This window comes from Astatotilapia calliptera, chromosome 19 (assembly GCF_964374335.1).
Source record: "Astatotilapia calliptera chromosome 19, fAstCal68.1, whole genome shotgun sequence".
Taxonomy (NCBI): Eukaryota; Metazoa; Chordata; class Actinopteri; order Cichliformes; family Cichlidae; genus Astatotilapia; species Astatotilapia calliptera.
In genome coordinates this window covers 13974490-13993597 of record NC_137440.1, presented here as the reverse complement: position 1 = coordinate 13993597, position 19108 = coordinate 13974490, and the positions used below count along the sequence as shown (strand labels likewise).

Here is a 19108-nt window from a genome sequence, read left to right as displayed (position 1 = left end):
TATCTGTTTGAACTTGCTTTTTCTACCAGTTAAATCCTGGCCTTGTTTGCAGTGAGTTATTCTATTAATTTTTCTGTTTGTCTTGCGTTGTCTTGCGTTGTCTATGTTCTCTATCACTGTGTTTGATGGTACAGCTTTACTTTGCTATAGCTATGTGCTATAGTTTACTCTTATTAGTGGTTTTTACCTGTGAACATAATTCCACACTTATATGACTCTGATGTTATAGTGTTAATTGTTCTATTCTTTTATTCTTTTATGTAAAGCACTTTGGCATCCCCTTGGCTTTTAAATGTGCTCTATAAATAAAGATTGTTGTTGTTGTCCAAGAATGATTAATGATAAATGCAAAACCTAATACGGCAAAGATGGGAAAATAGCTCGGTTTTGAATCCAGGGTTTGAGTTTTTGTGAGTGCATGGTTGCTTTTGTTTTGAATGATTCAAATATAAATCCACTTTTCACATAGTCTTTATGAAAAAAGATGACTAGCACATTCAAATCACCTTAAAACGTTGATTGATTGATTGATTGGTAATTTATTTCAACATGTGAACAATATACAAGTACATTTAGAAAAGAAATGAGAGAAAAAAAATATATACTATACAAATTACATACAAAAAAAACATTCTGATTAATTTACATGTTGAAAGGGAGTGGGAAGAAGTATACACTTATTTAATCCCACCCCTGTCCCATAAATTATCAGTGAATATTTAGTCAGCTTCCTTACTGATATAATTTGTAATAAAAATAGTGAACAGATTTCTGATATACTATATACTATAATATCACATCATGAATTTTTTGTTTGTGTGTTTTTAAATAGAGACATTCACTTAATTTAAATATTTTCCTTTTCTTTATAGATCGAGAAGATCATATTTTTATAACTCTTTTTGAACAGTTTTATGTTTGGACATTGCTTTAATTCCATATTCAGTTTGTTCCATAGTTTCACTCCTTGAACAGAAACACAAAAGCCTTTTCTTGTAGTACGTACCTTCATTGTTTTGAAGTTACAAAAACCCCTTAAATTATAACTTCCTTCTTTCAAAAAAAAACATACTCTGAATATTACCTGGCAGTTCTTTATTTTTTGCTTTGAATAGTATTTGTGCTGTTTGGAATTTCACTATATCGTCAATTTTCAATATTTCAGACTGCAAAAATAGTGAGTTTGTATGTTCCCTATAACCTGCATTGTGGATGATTCGAATTGCTTTCTTTTGAAGAGTAAAAAGTGAATGTAATGTGGTTTTATAGTTATTGCCCCAGACCTCTGCACAATAGCTTAAGTATGGTGAAACCAGTGAACAGTAGAGAATATGAAGTGATGTTCTGTCGAATACCTGTTTTGCCTTGTTTAGTACTGCAATGCTTCGTGATACTTTGGAATGAATATATCTTACGTGAGCTCTCCAGTTAAGTTTTTCATCTATTATTACCCCCAGAAATTTATTTTCACTGACTCTTTCAATATCAACACCATTTATTTGAATCTTTGCATTTGTATTTAAACTACTATTTCCAAATAACATAAGTTTAGATTTATTCAAATTTAATGATAATTTGTTTTTATCAAGCCAGAACTTCACTTTACTTATTTCATTAGTCATATCCTCCAATAGTTGTCTAAACAAAGTAATTTGACTGTTTTTTTGAGAGTCAAAATGTAGAAAGCAGATGTCGTCTGTTGTGCATCTGCCTTTGTGTTTTTAAGGTGTAGTTTCAGGGTGGAGCTCTCATGACAGACAGGTAACAGATTCCCTGTATTAAAGTCCAAAGATGACATTTTTAAACATGTTTTAAAATATGGGAGATTATAGTTGTTCTTTGCATGCTACCGTGCAGATGGTAGCACGCAAATGTACCCATCTCACATTAAAATAAATTATAACACATAATTAACATAATTAAGATTAACGGGTGATAATATTCAATATGAGTTAGTAAATACTTCTTATTCTATACCACAAACATTCAGTTATGACTTGAATTAAATTGTGAATGGATTGACAGATAATACACAGACCAATAGTAGCTGTATCTCAGCCTATATAATATTTTATTCCTTTCATTACCCTTTGAATCAACTTTGCTCATTAAAGTAGGCTGACGCTGCCCTTCTGGACTCAAGAAACTATTTTTAACCATATTTTTTCACTTTCTTTTTGAAAAAAGGTTAACTATAAATACAATATTGGTTCCTTTAGTATCTTCAGTCACAGAGAGTTCAGCTTGACTTGCCAGTGTAATGTCAGTTCAGTTGTTAAATTTGACCTATTAACTAAACAAGGCTTAGTGTCATGCGGCGGCTGTGTGAAGGCAAGAGAGGACCCAAATGCACGGCTCTAGACACACGGGGATGAACTCAAAGGCCGGTCTTTATTAACAGGAACATAAGAAGTCATATAAAACTATACTGGGAGCAACTAAAAGCTGAGGCGCTGGGAAGACACGGAAAATGCACACAACCTAGAGGGACGACGCAACACAGAACAAAGGGACACTCTGACATAAATACACAGAAGGTAACGAGGGAAGTGGGAACACACGGGGAACACAGCTGAAGACAATTACTCATGGCCGAGCAGGGAGGACACGAAACTGACGATACTGACACCAAGATGTGGACCTTAAACACAACACAGTACACAGAGATGAGCACGGAGAGAGAGAGGCAGAGAGAGAGGCAGAGAAGAAGGATGAATACGAGGGGATGAGGAGAACACAGAACACATAGGATGGGAACACGGTACCAGAGCAAACACCACAATAAAAACATGGACACAGAGGGAATCCAAATACCAAACCAAACAATCCAATGGACATAAGAAACAAAATACAAAACTACAGAAAAACTAAGAACACTGGGTCAAAATGACCCAGGACCATGACACTTAGCAGCACCAGAAAGCAACTGTGTGCCTGCTATTGTTTACACAGTGAATAATCATTAAGTCTAACGCTAATGGTGGCAGGTGTGTCATGGTAGTTGGCACACACCTTACATTAGCCTGGGATACGTCCAAGCCATGTGCTCAATTTATAAATTTCATGCTGCTGTTTAGGGCAGGACACTTTGCTTCAAACGTCTATATTTCATAGGATGTTTGTTCTAAAGCGACACATACGCTGACAGTTTACTGACCATGTGACTCCCAGTAACAGGTCTTATTAGGGGTTTTCTTTGTATGTTTGCTTAAAGGTAATTAACTAAGTAAATTGGGTCAGACGGGGTAAAGTGGCTCTTTGTCTGACAGGTGTGTGGGCACAAATTTGGTTTAGGATGGCTGTCACACAAATATAATATATGGGCTTTGTTTTAAGAAACAAAGAATGATTTCTTAAATGTGTTCAGCACGTCACTGTGTCTGCTGAGATCATCTCAAAATGGTGACTAATGTTGATTTTTTTTATGGCAACAGTTATTTATCAACTATAGAACTTTTGAGGTTCACACAAAGATATAAAAAACAGATTTCAGTCATACTGTGAGGACTGCAAATACTGGAAGCCAACAAGAAGCACAGCCATAGTGAGCAGGAGATGCTCTGTATCTCATTGTACATCTGTCTAGTGACAATAAAGGCACTCTATTCTATACTACTCTACTGCAAGCAGTGAGTACTTTCAATTTTACTGCTGACAGGCTAACCATTAACAGCAACTACTGTTCTCTAAACATGAAAGTGGATACCATAAACACATAAACGTATAAGACTGTGATACACATAAATATGGGCTAGTGGAGGGTCACTTGAATGAAGTGAAACTCTCTCTAGGCCCTCTCTCTTTTGGTCATACAGTAGCTTGCAGGAAGTAGATTATTATGAGCTACAGGTCAGCGCAGGCGTGGTTTGTTCAAAGGTGATTTTCATATCTGTGTTAGAAACATAAGGACAGCGTGCACAGCCTCAGGTGCTTAAATGCAGAGTCGAAGCTACTTGGTTCTCACCCACCGGTTCACCGCGACGCAACTACACCTTTTTCTGCACAGCTTTTCACTTTTGAGTAAGTGAGGTAAGACCTGCTTTTAAAACTTTAAACCAGATGATCCTTAATTTGCATTTGTATCAGTGTGGTCCTTCCTGCTGCTGTGAATGCAAACTATGGGCTTTGTAAGTTCAAATGTTATTACTGGTGCAGTTTGTTAGGTGGCAGCTGTGTGCGGACAGGGATAGGACCCAAGGTGCAGACTCCGGAGACAGTCGTGAACTCAAAATGGCTTTAATGTGATACTCAAAATATAACATAACTGGAAAAACTCAAAATAAACTTAAACTGGAGGAATGACAGAACACACAGCAAGGTAAACGGTAGATCGCGACACGGACACAGAGAAACACAGGGCTTAAATACACAGAAGGAGCAATCAGGGAATGAGTAACAGGAGGAAAACACAGCTGGGACAAATCAGAACTGACGAGACCAAAGAAGCGTAAACTGAACACACTGAGATAAGACACAGACCTTCAAAGTAAAACAGGAAACACATAACACAGACTCACATGCAGGCACTACAGAGGGAACAGAGATGTGGGACCAGGGCAGACACAAACACTGACTGAACACGGGGATATAGGAACTAAGGATACACAGAGACGCGAACTAGACAAGGGGATACAGGTGATAGAAAGACAGAGCAACTAAAGAAGACAGAGACATAAACCATAAGACAGAACTCAAAGAAACCAAAGACTAGAAAGTATAAATAATATAATAAACTCAAAAACCCTGGGTCAATGACCCAGGCATCCTAACAGTACCCCCCCCCCCCCCACCCCCCACCCCCTTAAGGGCTGGCTTCCAGACAGCCCAAACCAAAATACCAAAACAAAAAAAAAAACCAAAAACAACCCAACCAGGGTGGGCGGCGGGGGAAACAGGATGGAGGGCTCGAAACAAAACCAAACAAGGAGCCAGAAACAAAAAAAGAACAAACAATGGAGCCCGGAAAGCAACAGAACAAAACACAGGAACAAAGTCCAAAACAACAGCACCAAGGCCCAGGCATAGTCCAAAAGCAAACAAACAAAAGAGCTCACGAAAGGCGCAGAGGCCCCGGCAACAGTCTCAAAAAAGGTCAGGGGGCCGGCCCGGAGGCTGACAGTCCAAGAGCCCAGAAAACAGTTCAGGAGGCCGGCCGGGTGGGAGGCACCGGCGGCGGCGTAGTTCAGGGGGCCGTCCATGACGGCAACGACGTCCAGTCATCGGCCGGACAGGACGTGCAGGACGAGCAGGACGGGCAGGACGTGCAGGCCGGACGGGACGGGCAAGACGTGCAGGCCGGACGGGACGGGCAGGAACAGACAGCACGGAGACCTCAGGAGCAGACGAAGCTGAACACTCGGAGGCCGGACCAGGAGGCGGAGCTGCAGAGGCTGAGGCCGGACCAGGAGGCGGAGCTGCAGAGGCTGAGGCCGGACCAGGCGGAGGAGCCGGTGGTGGCTGAACGGCCACGCCAGAACCATCAGCAGACACTGGGACGTGCTGACTGGGTCCTCCCGAACCCCCAGCTGACGAGGCAAGAGGCTGAACGGGCCCCTCGGACCCTCCAGCAGGAAGAGATGGCCGAAGCGGTTCCTCGGACCCTCCAGCAGAGACAGGTGGCTGAACGGGCCCCTCGGACCCTCCAGAGACAGGTGGCTGAACGGGCCCCTCGGACCCTCCAGCGGAGTCGGGAGGCTGAGTAAACAACTGAGGCGGTAACTGAGCAGGTGACTGAGCCGATAGGTGAGCTAATGTTCGAGCTATGGACAGAAGTTTAAGTTGTATTGACTGTTGTAACGATGGCAGTAATGGTGGGTGAGGTGGTGGATGAGCACTAAGCTGAGCTATGTCTTCCGAGCCTACGGAAAACTGCTGGACGGGCTCACCCGAGCCTCCAGCGAGGACAGAAACCGGTGCAGGGGCCTGCTGGGCAGTAGCCGCTCCCACCCGCGGAATAGGCACGGGCGCAGAGACTAGCGGAGCCTCAGCTGGCCTGGAAAGTGGAGCAGGGACAAACTGGGCCCTAGCCCCCCCTCACCTGAGGAACTGATACAGGTGCAGGAGATGGCTGGACCGCAGTTGCCCTGGGCGAAGGAGCACCGGAAGGCAAAGGAGCAGGCACACTGGAAACTGGCTCATCAAAAACAGGTGACGACCCTTTCCCACCACGTTTAACAGTCTGTACAGTCTTAGGTTTAGCAGTGTTCACAATCTCAGAAAAAACAGACTCGGCAAACTCAGGTTTTAATTTGTTCCCACCCCAACGAGCAGACCTCGAACTAAAAATCTCAGACGAATGCTTATTGTGATGAACTAGCGCGGGAAGATTCAAACCAAAACTGGCCTCCCAATCCAAATCCTCGTCGAGAAAAGAAATCCCAAAAGTGTCTGAGGTGAGTTCATAATCTTTACTGATCAACGGCTCAGGTGGAGTTTGGAAAGTGTAGTCCTTTTGACTCACCACCGGAGGTTGTTCCGAAGTGTCCATATGATGGCGATGTGAGCGCCGTTTCCTTTGGGCAGAGGTAGCTGGCGGTGTGAGCAACTGAGCCTCTGGTGCACAGAACGGTGACGCTGAGGCTGGAGCGTGAACGCCTGAAGCCACATGGAGGACTCCCAACTGAAACGGCCGCATCTTGCGTGCTAGCGGAGCCACAGGTGGAGACTTCTGGCAGCTCCGGGGACCGCCGAGAGCCAGCCGAGTGCCATGGAAAATGCGCCCAACGTCAGGGGTGAGCCATGGCTTCCAGCGGAGTTCCTCCTCCAGCTGGGCAAAGGCTGCTCGGCGTCGCTCCTGGAGTTCAATGTCTGCTGGGTCCATGTTCTGGTCGCGATCTTCAGTTAGGTGGCGGCTGTGTGCGGACAGGGATAGGACTCAAGGTGCAGACTCCGGAGACAGTCGTGAACTCAAAATGGCTTTAATGTGATACTCAAAATATAACATAACTGGAAAAACTCAAAATAAACTTAAACTGGAGGAATGACAGAACACACAGCAAGGTAAACGGTAGATCGCGACACAGACACAGAGAAACACAGGGCTTAAATACACAGAAGGAGCAATCAGGGAATGAGTAACAGGAGGAAAACACAGCTGGGACAAATCAGAACTGACGAGACCAAAGAAGCGTAAACTGAACACACTGAGATAAGACATAGACCTTCAAAGTAAAACAGGAAACACATAACACAGACTCACATGCAGGCACTACAGAGGGAACAGAGATGTGGGACCAGGGCAGACACAAACACTGACTGAACACGGGGATATAGGAACTAAGGATACACAGAGACGCGAACTAGACAAGGGGATACAGGTGATAGAAAGACAGAGCAACTAAAGAAGACAGAGACATAAACCATAAGACAGAACTCAAAGAAACCAAAGACTAGAAAGTATAAATAATATAATAAACTCAAAAAACCTGGGTCAACGACCCAGGCATCCTAACACAGTTGACCTTACAAGGTATTGTTTATGCATGAAGATATTATATTTTTAAGACTATCATAAAAAAAGTGTTTATAGCAGAATTTGTTTACATTTTTAGACACTAACAAAAGAGAAGCCCCTGAAAAAGAATGAATGTTAAAGGTATACTTTTAAATTTTTCCATTCAGGGTGCAAATAAGGTCCAACATAATGAAAACCTTTACATTTTACATATATTTTTAATGTTTGGAACAATATAACATAATAATTAATATAAAAGCCTTTAACCTTGTTTTCCTGACAAAAAAGTTCTCAAAAATGCCTAATTATTATTAGTATTATAATGTTAATAATAATCTTGTTGTAAACTATGTTTCATAATAGTTGGGCGAACCGCAATTTGCAATAATTTCACATGAACTATCTAAAGTTTGAACTCATTTTTGCTCTTTTTCAGCGAGCTGCAAATATGATTTTATGCACCATAATGGAATTATCTTTTTCCATCATACTGTAGCTCATTATATTTATTTAAAATATGTATCATTTGTGTCATGACTTCCCATTTTGAAATGCCATTCCCACACCCTTGATCTATACCCAACCTAAATAGGTAGTGCTGCGTTCTTTAATCTCTTATATTTTCTGGATTTTTAATGCAAAATTCTTGTAAACAGTTCAAAAACTGCAGTGATGCCTCCTCCCGGTGTATGCTTGAACATCATAGAGGCCCGCTACAAGAAGGACGGTTTCGGAAAATTCACCAAGCCCCAGAAGTTCTTGGGCCAAGACTACGAGCAGTTGAAACAGTACTGCCTCACAAGAGGAGTAAGCTTCATTGATGAGACATTTCTACCTGACAGAAGGTCCATTGGTCAAGAGATACTACGCCATGGCATACTGAGCCCTTCTGAACTGGCCTGTGTGGAGTGGCGGCGACCAGCAGTGAGTGTAATTTTGTAAAGCTAAACTGCTCAGCTGATTATAAAAAGAGCAATTCAGTTTTAGTACTTTCACTGCATTTAGATTGAGTCTCACTACACGAAGAATTTCTTATTCTACGGTTCAAAAACAGCACAGTCAGGTTTCTGGTTTAGTTTGTCAGAGCTCGACACAGATACAGTGGGGCAAAAAAGTATTTAGTCAGCCACCGATTGTGCAAGTTCCCCCACCTAAAATGATGACAGAGGTCAGTAATTTGCACCAGAGGTACACTTCAACTGTGAGAGACAGAATGTGAAAAAAAAAAATCCATGAATCCACATGGTAGGATTTGTAAAGAATTTATTCGTAAATCAGGGTGGAAAATAAGTATTTGGTCAATAACAAAAATACAACTCAATACTTTGTAACATAACCTTTGTTGGCAATAACAGAGGTCAAACGTTTACTATAGGTCTTTACCAGGTTTGCACACACAGTAGCTGGTATTTTGGCCCATTCCTCCATGCAGATCTCGAGAGCAGTGATGTTTTGGGGCTGTCGCCGAGCAACACGGACTTTCAACTCCCGCCACAGATTTTCTATGGGGTTGAGGTCTGGAGACTGGCTAGGCCACTCCAGGACTTTCAAATGCTTCTTACGGAGCCACTCCTTTGTTGCCCGGGCGGTGTGTTTTGGATCATTGTCATGTTGGAAGACCCAGCCTCGTTTCATCTTCTCACTGATGGAAGGAGGTTTTGGCTCAAAATCTCACGATACATGGCCCCATTCATTCTGTCCTTAACACGGATCAGTCGTCCTGTCCCCTTGGCAGAAAAACAGCCCCATAGCATGATGTTTCCACCCCCATGCTACACAGTAGGTATGGTGTTCTTGGGATGCAACTCAGTATTCTTCTTCCTCCAAACACGACGAGTTGAGTTTATACCAAAAAGTTCTACTTTGGTTTCATCTGACCACATGACATTCTCCCAATCCTCTGCTGTATCATCCATGTGCTCTCTGGCAAACTTCAGACGGGCCTGGACATGCACTGGCTTCAGCAGCGGAACACGTCTGGCACTGCGGGATTTGATTCCCTGCCGTTGTAGTGTGTTACTGATGGTGACCTTTGTTACTTTGGTCCCAGCTCTCTGCAGGTCATTCACCAGGTCCCCCCGTGTGGTTCTGGGATCTTTGCTCACCGTTCTCATGATCATTTTGACCCCACGGGATGAGATCTTGTGTGGAGCCCCAGATCGAGGGAGATTATCAGTGGTCTTGTATGTCTTCCATTTTCTGATGATTGCTCCCACAGTTGATTTTTTCACACCAAGCTGCTTGCCTATTGTAGATTCACTCTTCCCAGTCTGGTGCAGGTCTACAATACTTTTCCTGGTGTCCTTCGAAAGCTCTTTGGTCTTGGCCATGACGGAGTTTGGAGTCTGACTGTTTGAGGCTGTGGACAGGTGTCTTTTATACAGATGATGAGTTCAAACAGGTGCCATTCATACAGGTAACGAGTGGGGGACAGAAAAGCTTCTTACAGAGGACGTTACAGGTCTGTGAGAGCCAGAGATTTTCCTTGTTTGAGGTGACCAAATACTTATTTTCCACCCTAATTTACGAATAAATTCTTTACAAATCCTACCATGTGAATTCATGGATTTTTTTTTCACATTCTGTCTCTCACAGTTGAAGTGTACCTCTAGTGCAAATTACTGACCTCTGTCATCATTTTAAGTGGGGGAACTTGCACAATCGGTGGCTGACTAAATACTTTTTTGCCCCACTGTATTTGATACACTGCAGCTTTAAGTACAAGTACCTTCTCTTATACTTTCCAAAAACAGATTTCAGGTATGCTTTTTTGTTTGGTTCAACGAAACAACAGTCTTCAACATGCTATTGTGACTCTTAAAATAATTGAAAGATTATTTCAGTGTGGATGAATAAATGCACATTTTTGTGAAGGATACACTAAAGGAAATGTGCATTCTTTCCTTTAACACTTCCAGAACTTTACTTCCTGATCAGCACTCTCCCTTTTTCAGGAAATTGTTCGTTTTCCAGTCTTAGTACTTGACGGAGTCTCCAGGTTTGATTTTGGTCAAGGGAAACTAGGTAGGGAAATGTCTTCATGAATATATTTATTGTTCTCCTCACCTGATTTCCTGTGGTAACCCTGAGAATATTTTTGAACAGGAAACTGCTGGTTTCTTGCGTCAATCGGAGCGCTGACGTTCCAGAAATCCATTTTCGCAGAAGTTGTCCCGCTTGAACAACGATTTGATGAGAACTACTGTGGGATTTTTCACTTCAGGGTAAACACCAACATGTAACAACACAAAATATTTTTATTGATCACTACTTGTGTTCAATAAAAACACACCTGTCAAAAATACTTAGTGATTTATTTAGTTATTTTTGAGATATTCCTTTTTGTTTGTATTTTAACCACAGCAGAATAAACTAGTTAAAAAGCATGTGCTATGGGTTTAAAATTTTTTTTACTGCTTATATTTTATTTTAACACATTTTCATGTTGAAACTAAACTGTGTGTAACGTAAATGCAGAATCCTGCAACTTTTAGGGTCACAGGAGAGGAAATAAATTGCTGGATATGCATTTTCCTAAATATCAGATTGGCCTGAAAGGGAACAAAATTCCCGGCCCGAATCATCTTTTCATCTATCATCACTTTTACAGACCGAGGTCGAGCGCCAACACGCTACAAGACTTTTTTTTTTTTAAATAATAAATCAAGAGTGACATGCTAGATTCTTTTTTCCCCCCAGTTCTGGAGATTTGGGCAGTGGGAGGATGTGGTCATTGATGACAAACTACCAACAATCAATGGCAGACTAATCTTTGTTCATTCCAAAAACCAAAATGAATTCTGGCCTGCTCTCCTGGAGAAAGCCTATGCTAAGTATGCAATCTTAATCTTAGACATAATGAGAGTTGAAGGTGTGATTTCTCTAAATATTAAAAAACTGTATTATCCTGTCAGGGTTTGTGGTTCCTACTCCGACATGATTGCTGGAACTCCTTCAGAGGCTATGATGGACTTCACCGGTGGCGTTCACATTAACATCGAGCTGTCACAACCGAGTCCAAGCCTGTGGGGGCTGATCTGCAGAGCTGGCAAATCAAACACACTGATGGGCTGTGGTACACCTCCCAGGGTAAGTAGAACTACACCACACAGAAGCACCAGCATTGGCTTAATGTCCCTGATACTTCTGCTGCCCTATACTCACTCATACAGGACTTGTTTTTATACTTTCATTTTGATCTCACTAAACACCTATAAAGTTTTATAACTGTATCCGGCGCAGTTTTGGTATCATTTTGTCAGAATCTACCTAGAGACAGAGGTTTAAACATCTGCCAAAGCAGCTAAAAAGACCTTAGTCATGGTTATAAGCTTTTATTACAGTCACTTTATAAATGCCGCTATAAAACGACTGTTTGTAACACTTATAACATGGTCTTGACATTACCCAAGGATAAAGTTCATTGGCAAGGCAGGGATGGCTCTGTGTGTGCTATAGACAGAGAATCAAGACTCAAATGCTGGAAAACCTTTGCTTACATGAGCCAGTTTGATATAAATGAATGGGTCCTGTTTTAAGACACCAAAGCTGCTTTTGTTCAGTTATTGTGCGTACTCATGCCAGTCTGACATTTAGTATATATTTAACTCTGCAAGGAAATAACATTTTGAAAAACATCTGAGCAAAGTAGTGTCGAATTTAGCCACAAGCAAACAATTTCACAGTCACTTGCACACGTAAAATGATTTATTGGCTTCATCATCATCAACAGAAGTTGATGTTCTTAATGTATAATATTCTACTTTACTAGTGGCAAATGCTTTTGTCTTGTAGGAGACATCTGGTAACGAAATATTACCAAATGGACTGGTTGCAGGCCATGCATACACTGTGACAGGTATCAAAGAGGTAAAGATTTGTACTGGAAATAGAAAAAAAATCAAATGATACTTAAAATTAACAAAAAAAAATGGTGGTTTGCGGTCAGATGATGAGTCGAGGAAAAATCGTATACCTTGTGCGTTTGTGGAATCCCTGGGGTAAAGGAGAGTGGAAAGGAGACTGGAGTGATCGGTAAGTCAGACTCACACTCATGGCTCTCAACTTAAAAGATGGAAAGCAAATCAATGTCAAAACCTATGTGGTAGCCTTCTATCTAGTGTAAAGATTATATTTCAAGTATGGCTGTGGACACATGCAGGAGAGCTTTTCTGAACTCCCTTTGAATATTCAAAAGAATTTTGAAAAGCTGTCTCTTTGTCTAAATAAAATGACAAATTTTCTTTGAGGTCTCCTCTGTGGCAAACTGTGAGTCCTGAAGACCGTGAAATGTGCCTTTCAGTGGCTGATGATGGAGAGTTTTGGTAAGAAAACTTGTGAAATTAAAAAACAAAAAACCAAACACAAAATACAAACACTTTTTGCATTGTACCCTAACAGCCCATCCAGATGTAAAACAAGTAATCTCAAAATTCATCTGATTTTTACAGGATGACCTTTGAAGATTTCTGTAAGTTCTACGCAGATATTGACATCTGCGGGCTGTCTCCTGACTTCTTTAATGAAAGTGACTCTAGTCAGTGGACGACCTCTGTGTATGAGGGCCGATGGGTTGCAGGAACCACTGCTGGAGGTTGCCTTAATTACAGAGGTATTAAATCTCATTGCAAATGCGTTGAAACATTAAATACATACAGTATCAGTTGAAAGTTTTAGAACACCCCAATTTTATTTATTTTTTGTGAAAATTATGCATTTTACTGTCTCATTGCACTCTGAAATGAAAACATTGTACAAATAAGCAGTTGGAGTTAAAAAAATAAATCATGGAATCAATTTAGAGACCAAAATGTACTATCAACTTTGACTCTTCAAAGTAGCCACCGTTGGCAGATACAAAGCGCTTTGAGTGCTCCAGGAGAGAAAAGCTCTATATAAGAATCAGTCCAATAACCATTTACCATAGAACAGCTGGACACACCTGTGTCATTCGTTCTACAATAGAAATCAAATATTATTCTGAAAGTTCTTCCCATATCTGTTGCAGAAGTTCCCATAAATGTGTGGCACTTGTAGGTTGCTTTGCTTTCACTCTTCTGTCCAGTTCATCCCAAACCAGCTCGATGGGATTTAATTCTGGAGACTGTGCTGGACACTCCATGTTTTCAAGCTTATCTTGTTCTTTTTTTCCTGAGGTAGTTGTGGCATAGCTTGGATTTATGTTTTGGTTCATTATCTTGCTGTAGGATGAACACCTGAACAACTAGGTGCATACTAGAGGGTATTGCATGGCGCTGCAGATTGCTTTGGTAGCTGTTTTGGTTTAGGGTGCCTCTCACTATGTACAAGTCACCCACCCTGGATCCAGCAAAACAGCCTGAGACCATCACACTTCCTCTTCCATGTTTGACAGTTGATGCCACACACTGTGGAACCATTCTTCCCCTACTTGAGTACAAAGATCCTGCATGGTGAACCGAAGAGTTCAAATTTTGATTCATCAGTCCACAATACCTTCTTCCAGTCTTCAGTAGTCCAGTGGCGATGTTTCATGGCCCAGGCAAGCCTCTTTGTCTTATTCTGATGTCTTAGCATTGTCCTGTCAAACCTGCAGCTCGAAGTCTTCTCTTCACAGTTGAAACTGAGACTTGCTTACTATGACCACTATTAAACTGTGCTTGAAGCTGTTGTCCTGTGAGCCACGTAGTTTCTCAGAAACGTGTCCTCTGAGTTATTTGAGGTGGCTGTAGCTCAGGTGGCAGAGCAGGTCAGCCACTAATCAGAAGGTCGGTGGTTCGATCCCAGATACTAACCATGTTTGCCTACTGGTGGTGGTCAGAGGGCCCGGTGGCGCCTGTGTCCGGCAGCCTTGCCTCTGTCAGTGTGCCCCAGGGCAGCTGTGGCTACAATGTAGCTTGCTATCGCCAGTGTGTGAATGGGTGAATGACTGAATGTAGTGTAAAGCGCTTTGGGGTCCTATGGGCTAGAAAAGCGCTATACAAATGCAGGCCATTTACCATTTGTGGCTTTGGGTCTGCCAGACCTCTTCCTGTCAGAGTTTGCTCCAGTTTCTGAGTGCCTTTTGATGGGGAAGAAAACAGTACTCACTGTCATGAAATGTTTCTCCGACTGAAAACGCTTCGTCCAGATGAACAGAATCAATTTTTCAGGATACATTTTTAAGCGTTATGATGGTCTGTCTCGCTTCCATTGTTAATTGCATTTTTCTGGCCATTTTTGTAGCAACGCAGTGCTTTCTGCAGTACAGTACTGTTCAACTGATCACAAGGGTATGGTACCACAGTGTGTTTTATACTGCTTTTATGCAGACAGAGGGGGTTGGAAGGAATCCAGAAAAGTTGGAACCCATGTAGGAATCAGTAATTGAAGTTTTCAAAGCTTGATCAACCTCCATTGTCCCAGCACAGCTTTTAATTGCTAACCCATTTTGTGTTCCATGAAAAAGGCCTTTGTGTATAATTCCAAAAATGTACATTAATTTGGGTAACCACGCCATTTAAAAAAAAATCTTATTTATTTATCTTTTTTACCTCCGGTAGTTCACTTACCTTTGTACCATTTCAAGCTATTCACTGGACTTGAATGACTTGAATTGCAATAAATAATTGGGAAAATTGGGATGTTCTAAAACTTTTGACCGAGAGTGTATACTAGAAAGAATGTACCGAAATAAGCACAAATTGGTAAAGCACGAACACATACATGTAGTGTTTGTGTGATTTTAATATTTAACAGATTCACATTTAAGATTTTTATGAACCTCGGTTTCTTTATCCATCTTATTATATTTGATGAAATAGACAATTAAAAGAGATAAAAGAGTCCTGAAGGTCATAGGTGCTATGTAGGAATTTATTTCAGCAATTATTAAATAAGATTATTCTTTTAGTCTTGATGCGGACCCTAAAATTAACAATGGGTCCAATAGGGCAACAAGTTCTTTAGTTAGTGTAGTTAGTATTAAGGTCATTGCTTATTTTTTTTTTAGTTTAACATAACTCTGTTATGTTAAACTAAAAAAAATGTGAATGCAAATTTCAGCTATTTTTTCCAAGTATTGTAGGTATTAAAATTCTGTAACCAGTAGTAAAAAATATGTTACAATATTAAAAGCCCAAATATGGTAACATAGATTTTTCTTGTGAATGGAAAGAATAAGTTGGACATCCATAACAATACAGACCCATAAACAGAGTTGTAAAGTCTTTTCCACAGTATATTATCTATATAGCTCATTTAATTGCATGACTTTGTCATTTATTAAACAAAAGTTCAGTGAACCTTTCACCCACCTGACCTGGACTATTTAACCAGCCTTGCTTTCAGGTTCATTTTTGAACTTTCATTTTTTTGTGTCCAGCAAATAAACCATGTTTTTTATTTGCTTTCTAGACAGTTTCTGGACTAATCCACAGTGTCGTTTCAAAATTTGCGGTGGATACTCAGAGAAAGACGGTGATAAAAACATAATGGTGTCTCTCATGCAAAAGCCCGAAAAAAGGAACAGACACCTGGCGCAAAACCTCCACATTGGGTTTTTCATATTTGAGGTAAACATTACTCTTTGCTGCCTAATATGGAAATGTCATGACACTTTTATGTTTTGAATCGTTTCCAAGTTGCAAAGGTATTGCACATCAGGATGGTGATAAGGATAACCTCAACTTGAAGGCTACACTGCTATTCCTTCAATGATTAAACCTTTGGCTCAGTTGTCATCATCTTTGAAGAGCATATAATCATTAGTAAAAGATGCATACAGATTTCATTAGGGTTGTATTCTGACACTAACTGAGTATATTTCTTATTCTGAACATGAACCAACTTGCACTGATTTCCTTCAAGGTGACTGAAAAAGTAAGAAACAGTTTGTATCCAGTTCCCATTTACAGATACAGCAGTCCCACTTTAAATGGTGTAAGATAACTGACATATCTACCTGCTATTTCAGTATAAGACACAGAGAGGGAAGTTTACAGAGGAGTTCTTCAAATCCCAGGCACCTGTTGCCCAAACTAAAACCTACCTGAATGCCCGTGAGGTGATGGAGTTCTTTATGTTAAAGCATGGGGAATACTTGATTGTGCCATCCACCTTCAATCCCAACGAGACAGCCTCCTTTATCCTGACCATCCACGCAAAATCAGAGACCAACTGCTAGTATGCACGCTCATTGTTTGTGCAAACACAACATTGCTAAATTGGAACAATCTGCATGAGATATATGCAAAACAGACAAGAACAAATAAATTGTGATTTTTTTCTTTCTCTGCAGTGATAATTCTGGTGATCACAAACATGAGCTTGATGAGAAGGTGGGTGTTCAACAATAAATCACGTCTGGTTGCGGTTGTGTTATATGCTAAATGATATGTAAATAGCTTTTTATTTAACACAGAATTTAATTTCTCTGTTTCAGGTCAAGGTAAAAAATCAACAAGATGATGAACAAAGGAGAGAGTTTTTCCATAAACACTCTGACAAGGTAACTTCCTGTTATTTTCTCACGAGCATACTTGACACTGTTGAGTTTACTATTTCTCTTATATAGACTGAGTTTTATCACACAGTGGAAACTTTTGTTTGTTTGATAAGATTTTTTTCATCTTTATCTAAAACTTATCTGTGAGAGGTTTGACTAACTATTATACTTCAGTGCACAAAATAAAACTGTTTGACTTCTGTATACAATGAACATAAAACGTGCTAACACGAAAGTTTAAATGCATTTCGTTACATTTGTTCTCAACTAAAAAAATCCACAACAGAACATCAGTTGTGTATAAAAGTGAGAAATTTTAAAGTGAAAGCTTAATCATCCTGATTAATTTTTTGGCTACTTTAAAGATGCACTTGTGGTTTAGTTGTCTTCTCACTGTTGGTTATTTAGTAGCAATTTAAGCTAGGATCAAAATATGCATATCTTGTATGACACATCATTATTGGGTCAGTAGGGTGAAGAAAGCTTAACTTACTGAAGAACTAAGTTGATATAAATAAGACAGAAATAAAATATGAAAATGGAAAAAGACTGTTTAAATATTAGCATTGTATAGCTCTAAATTACACATTTCTTTAAGACAAGTTCAGTGTCCATAGTAATAAAACCAAGGTACTTATAGACAAACTTTTTCTAATTTAGTGTCCTATGAAAAGTAGCAATATTTAACTGGCTAAGTAATGTTAGCCAGCTTTATTGGAAACTTTTTTTTTTTTAAATGGGTTTTAATCTGAGTTCAAATCTTTTTTGAAAGCACTTAGATGTTTCCAGACACGACAAAAATCAACGTGTAACTCACTTAATTATGAGAACTGTGAATAACAGTGGCCCTAGAATTGCACCCACATGCTGAACTAATAGCCATGCATTACTTCATGTATCCATCTTTTCCATCTAAAATAATTATTTCGGGGCAACTTGAAATAACTGGATTACAACTCGTAATATTTAGCTTGATGGGTTAGAGTTTTGCTAAAGCTAGCAAAGATTTTGTATTGTAAAAGAGAAATTACAGCAATACACAAATTAGTCAGAGTGTGTGTTTGCTAGTGTGTGTGGACAGTTTAATTTGGACGTTAACAAGTGACCGAGGCTCATAAACAGAAGTATAAGAGAAACCCTGTTTTCGTTTCCAGTATGAAGAAGTGGATGCTGAGCAGCTTCAGAGGCTTCTAAATGAAAACATCCTAAAAGGTTTGGACTTCAAGAGACTACAGCTTAAGAGCTCAAGATTTATATATTTCTGAAATATATATTTCTGTTTCATTTAGGAGACCTGAAATCTGGAGGCTTCAGTATTGACGCCTGTCGCAGCATGGTTGCATTAATGGATGTATCCTGTTGTGGTGCATGTGACATTTGTCATAGTCACTCAGACAATGCAAATAATAGATTTACATGTTCTCCACATTTTCAAACATTTGCATGCATGATCACAGCAAGTAATTTGAAAATAATATCAAAAAGTATCTTAAACAGAGTTAAACAGTCAACAATCCAGGTGAGGAAGTCCCAACAAATTCTGTTCATCTGGATGTAGCATTGAAGGATATCTCAGAGTTCTTGCCAAATAAAAGTCTTAATTTTATCTCATGTTTTTGGAAAAAGGCCAGTTAGAAAAGTCTTCACCTTGTCACTTTGAGGTTTTATGAGAGTTTCTTCATATGGTTAGCAGTCCTGTAGAGTTCACGCTTTAGTGGGTCAGCACCAGTGTTGGGAAGGTTACTTTTAAAATGTATTCCACTACAGATTACAGAATACATGCCCCAAATTGTATTTTGTAACGTATTCCGTTACGTTACTCAATGAGAGTAACGTATTCTGAATACTTTGGATTACTTAATATATTATCATGCTTTTTACAACTACATGAATGTACTATTGCAGTGCGAACTATTACTTTTACTGAAGGTTATTCACCATACTAATACCAACTAGATGTTTAAATCTTAATATAAAATGAGTAACACTAGGGTGGACATTAGGTAAGGCTGCACTTTTTGCAGCGATCTCGTATAGAAAACTATTCTGCGCTTATATAAAACAGGTCCGCGGCTCCGAACCGTAAAGGCGTAAAACCATAAAGGGACCTCTGGCTAATACGTCGGGTTCGTGTCGGGCTCGTAGCTGAAAACTAGCTTTACTTTGTTGTCTGGGTCAACTTTGCTAGTGAA

At 40.2% G+C, this 19108-nt stretch overlaps 1 protein-coding gene across 1 annotated transcript in view; it reads left to right on the top strand.

Moving 5' to 3' along the window:
- Positions 1 to 1122: 1122 nt before the first annotated feature.
- LOC113012482 (calpain-1 catalytic subunit-like) overlaps positions 1123 to 19108 on the top strand; it is a 29757-nt gene continuing 11771 nt past the window's right edge. Inside the window, exons 1-17 of the mRNA XM_026152721.2 lie at positions 1123 to 4029; positions 8110 to 8377; positions 10408 to 10477; positions 10559 to 10677; positions 11153 to 11286; positions 11368 to 11542; positions 12248 to 12322; positions 12402 to 12487; positions 12703 to 12777; positions 12904 to 13064; positions 15827 to 15984; positions 16280 to 16291; positions 16386 to 16594; positions 16710 to 16749; positions 16854 to 16919; positions 18071 to 18128; positions 18206 to 18267. Of these exons, the coding sequence (XP_026008506.1) occupies positions 8126 to 8377; positions 10408 to 10477; positions 10559 to 10677; positions 11153 to 11286; positions 11368 to 11542; positions 12248 to 12322; positions 12402 to 12487; positions 12703 to 12777; positions 12904 to 13064; positions 15827 to 15984; positions 16280 to 16291; positions 16386 to 16594; positions 16710 to 16749; positions 16854 to 16919; positions 18071 to 18128; positions 18206 to 18267 (1752 nt within the window). The 5' untranslated portion in view covers positions 1123 to 4029; positions 8110 to 8125. The remainder of the gene's footprint in view (positions 4030 to 8109; positions 8378 to 10407; positions 10478 to 10558; positions 10678 to 11152; positions 11287 to 11367; positions 11543 to 12247; positions 12323 to 12401; positions 12488 to 12702; positions 12778 to 12903; positions 13065 to 15826; positions 15985 to 16279; positions 16292 to 16385; positions 16595 to 16709; positions 16750 to 16853; positions 16920 to 18070; positions 18129 to 18205; positions 18268 to 19108) is intronic.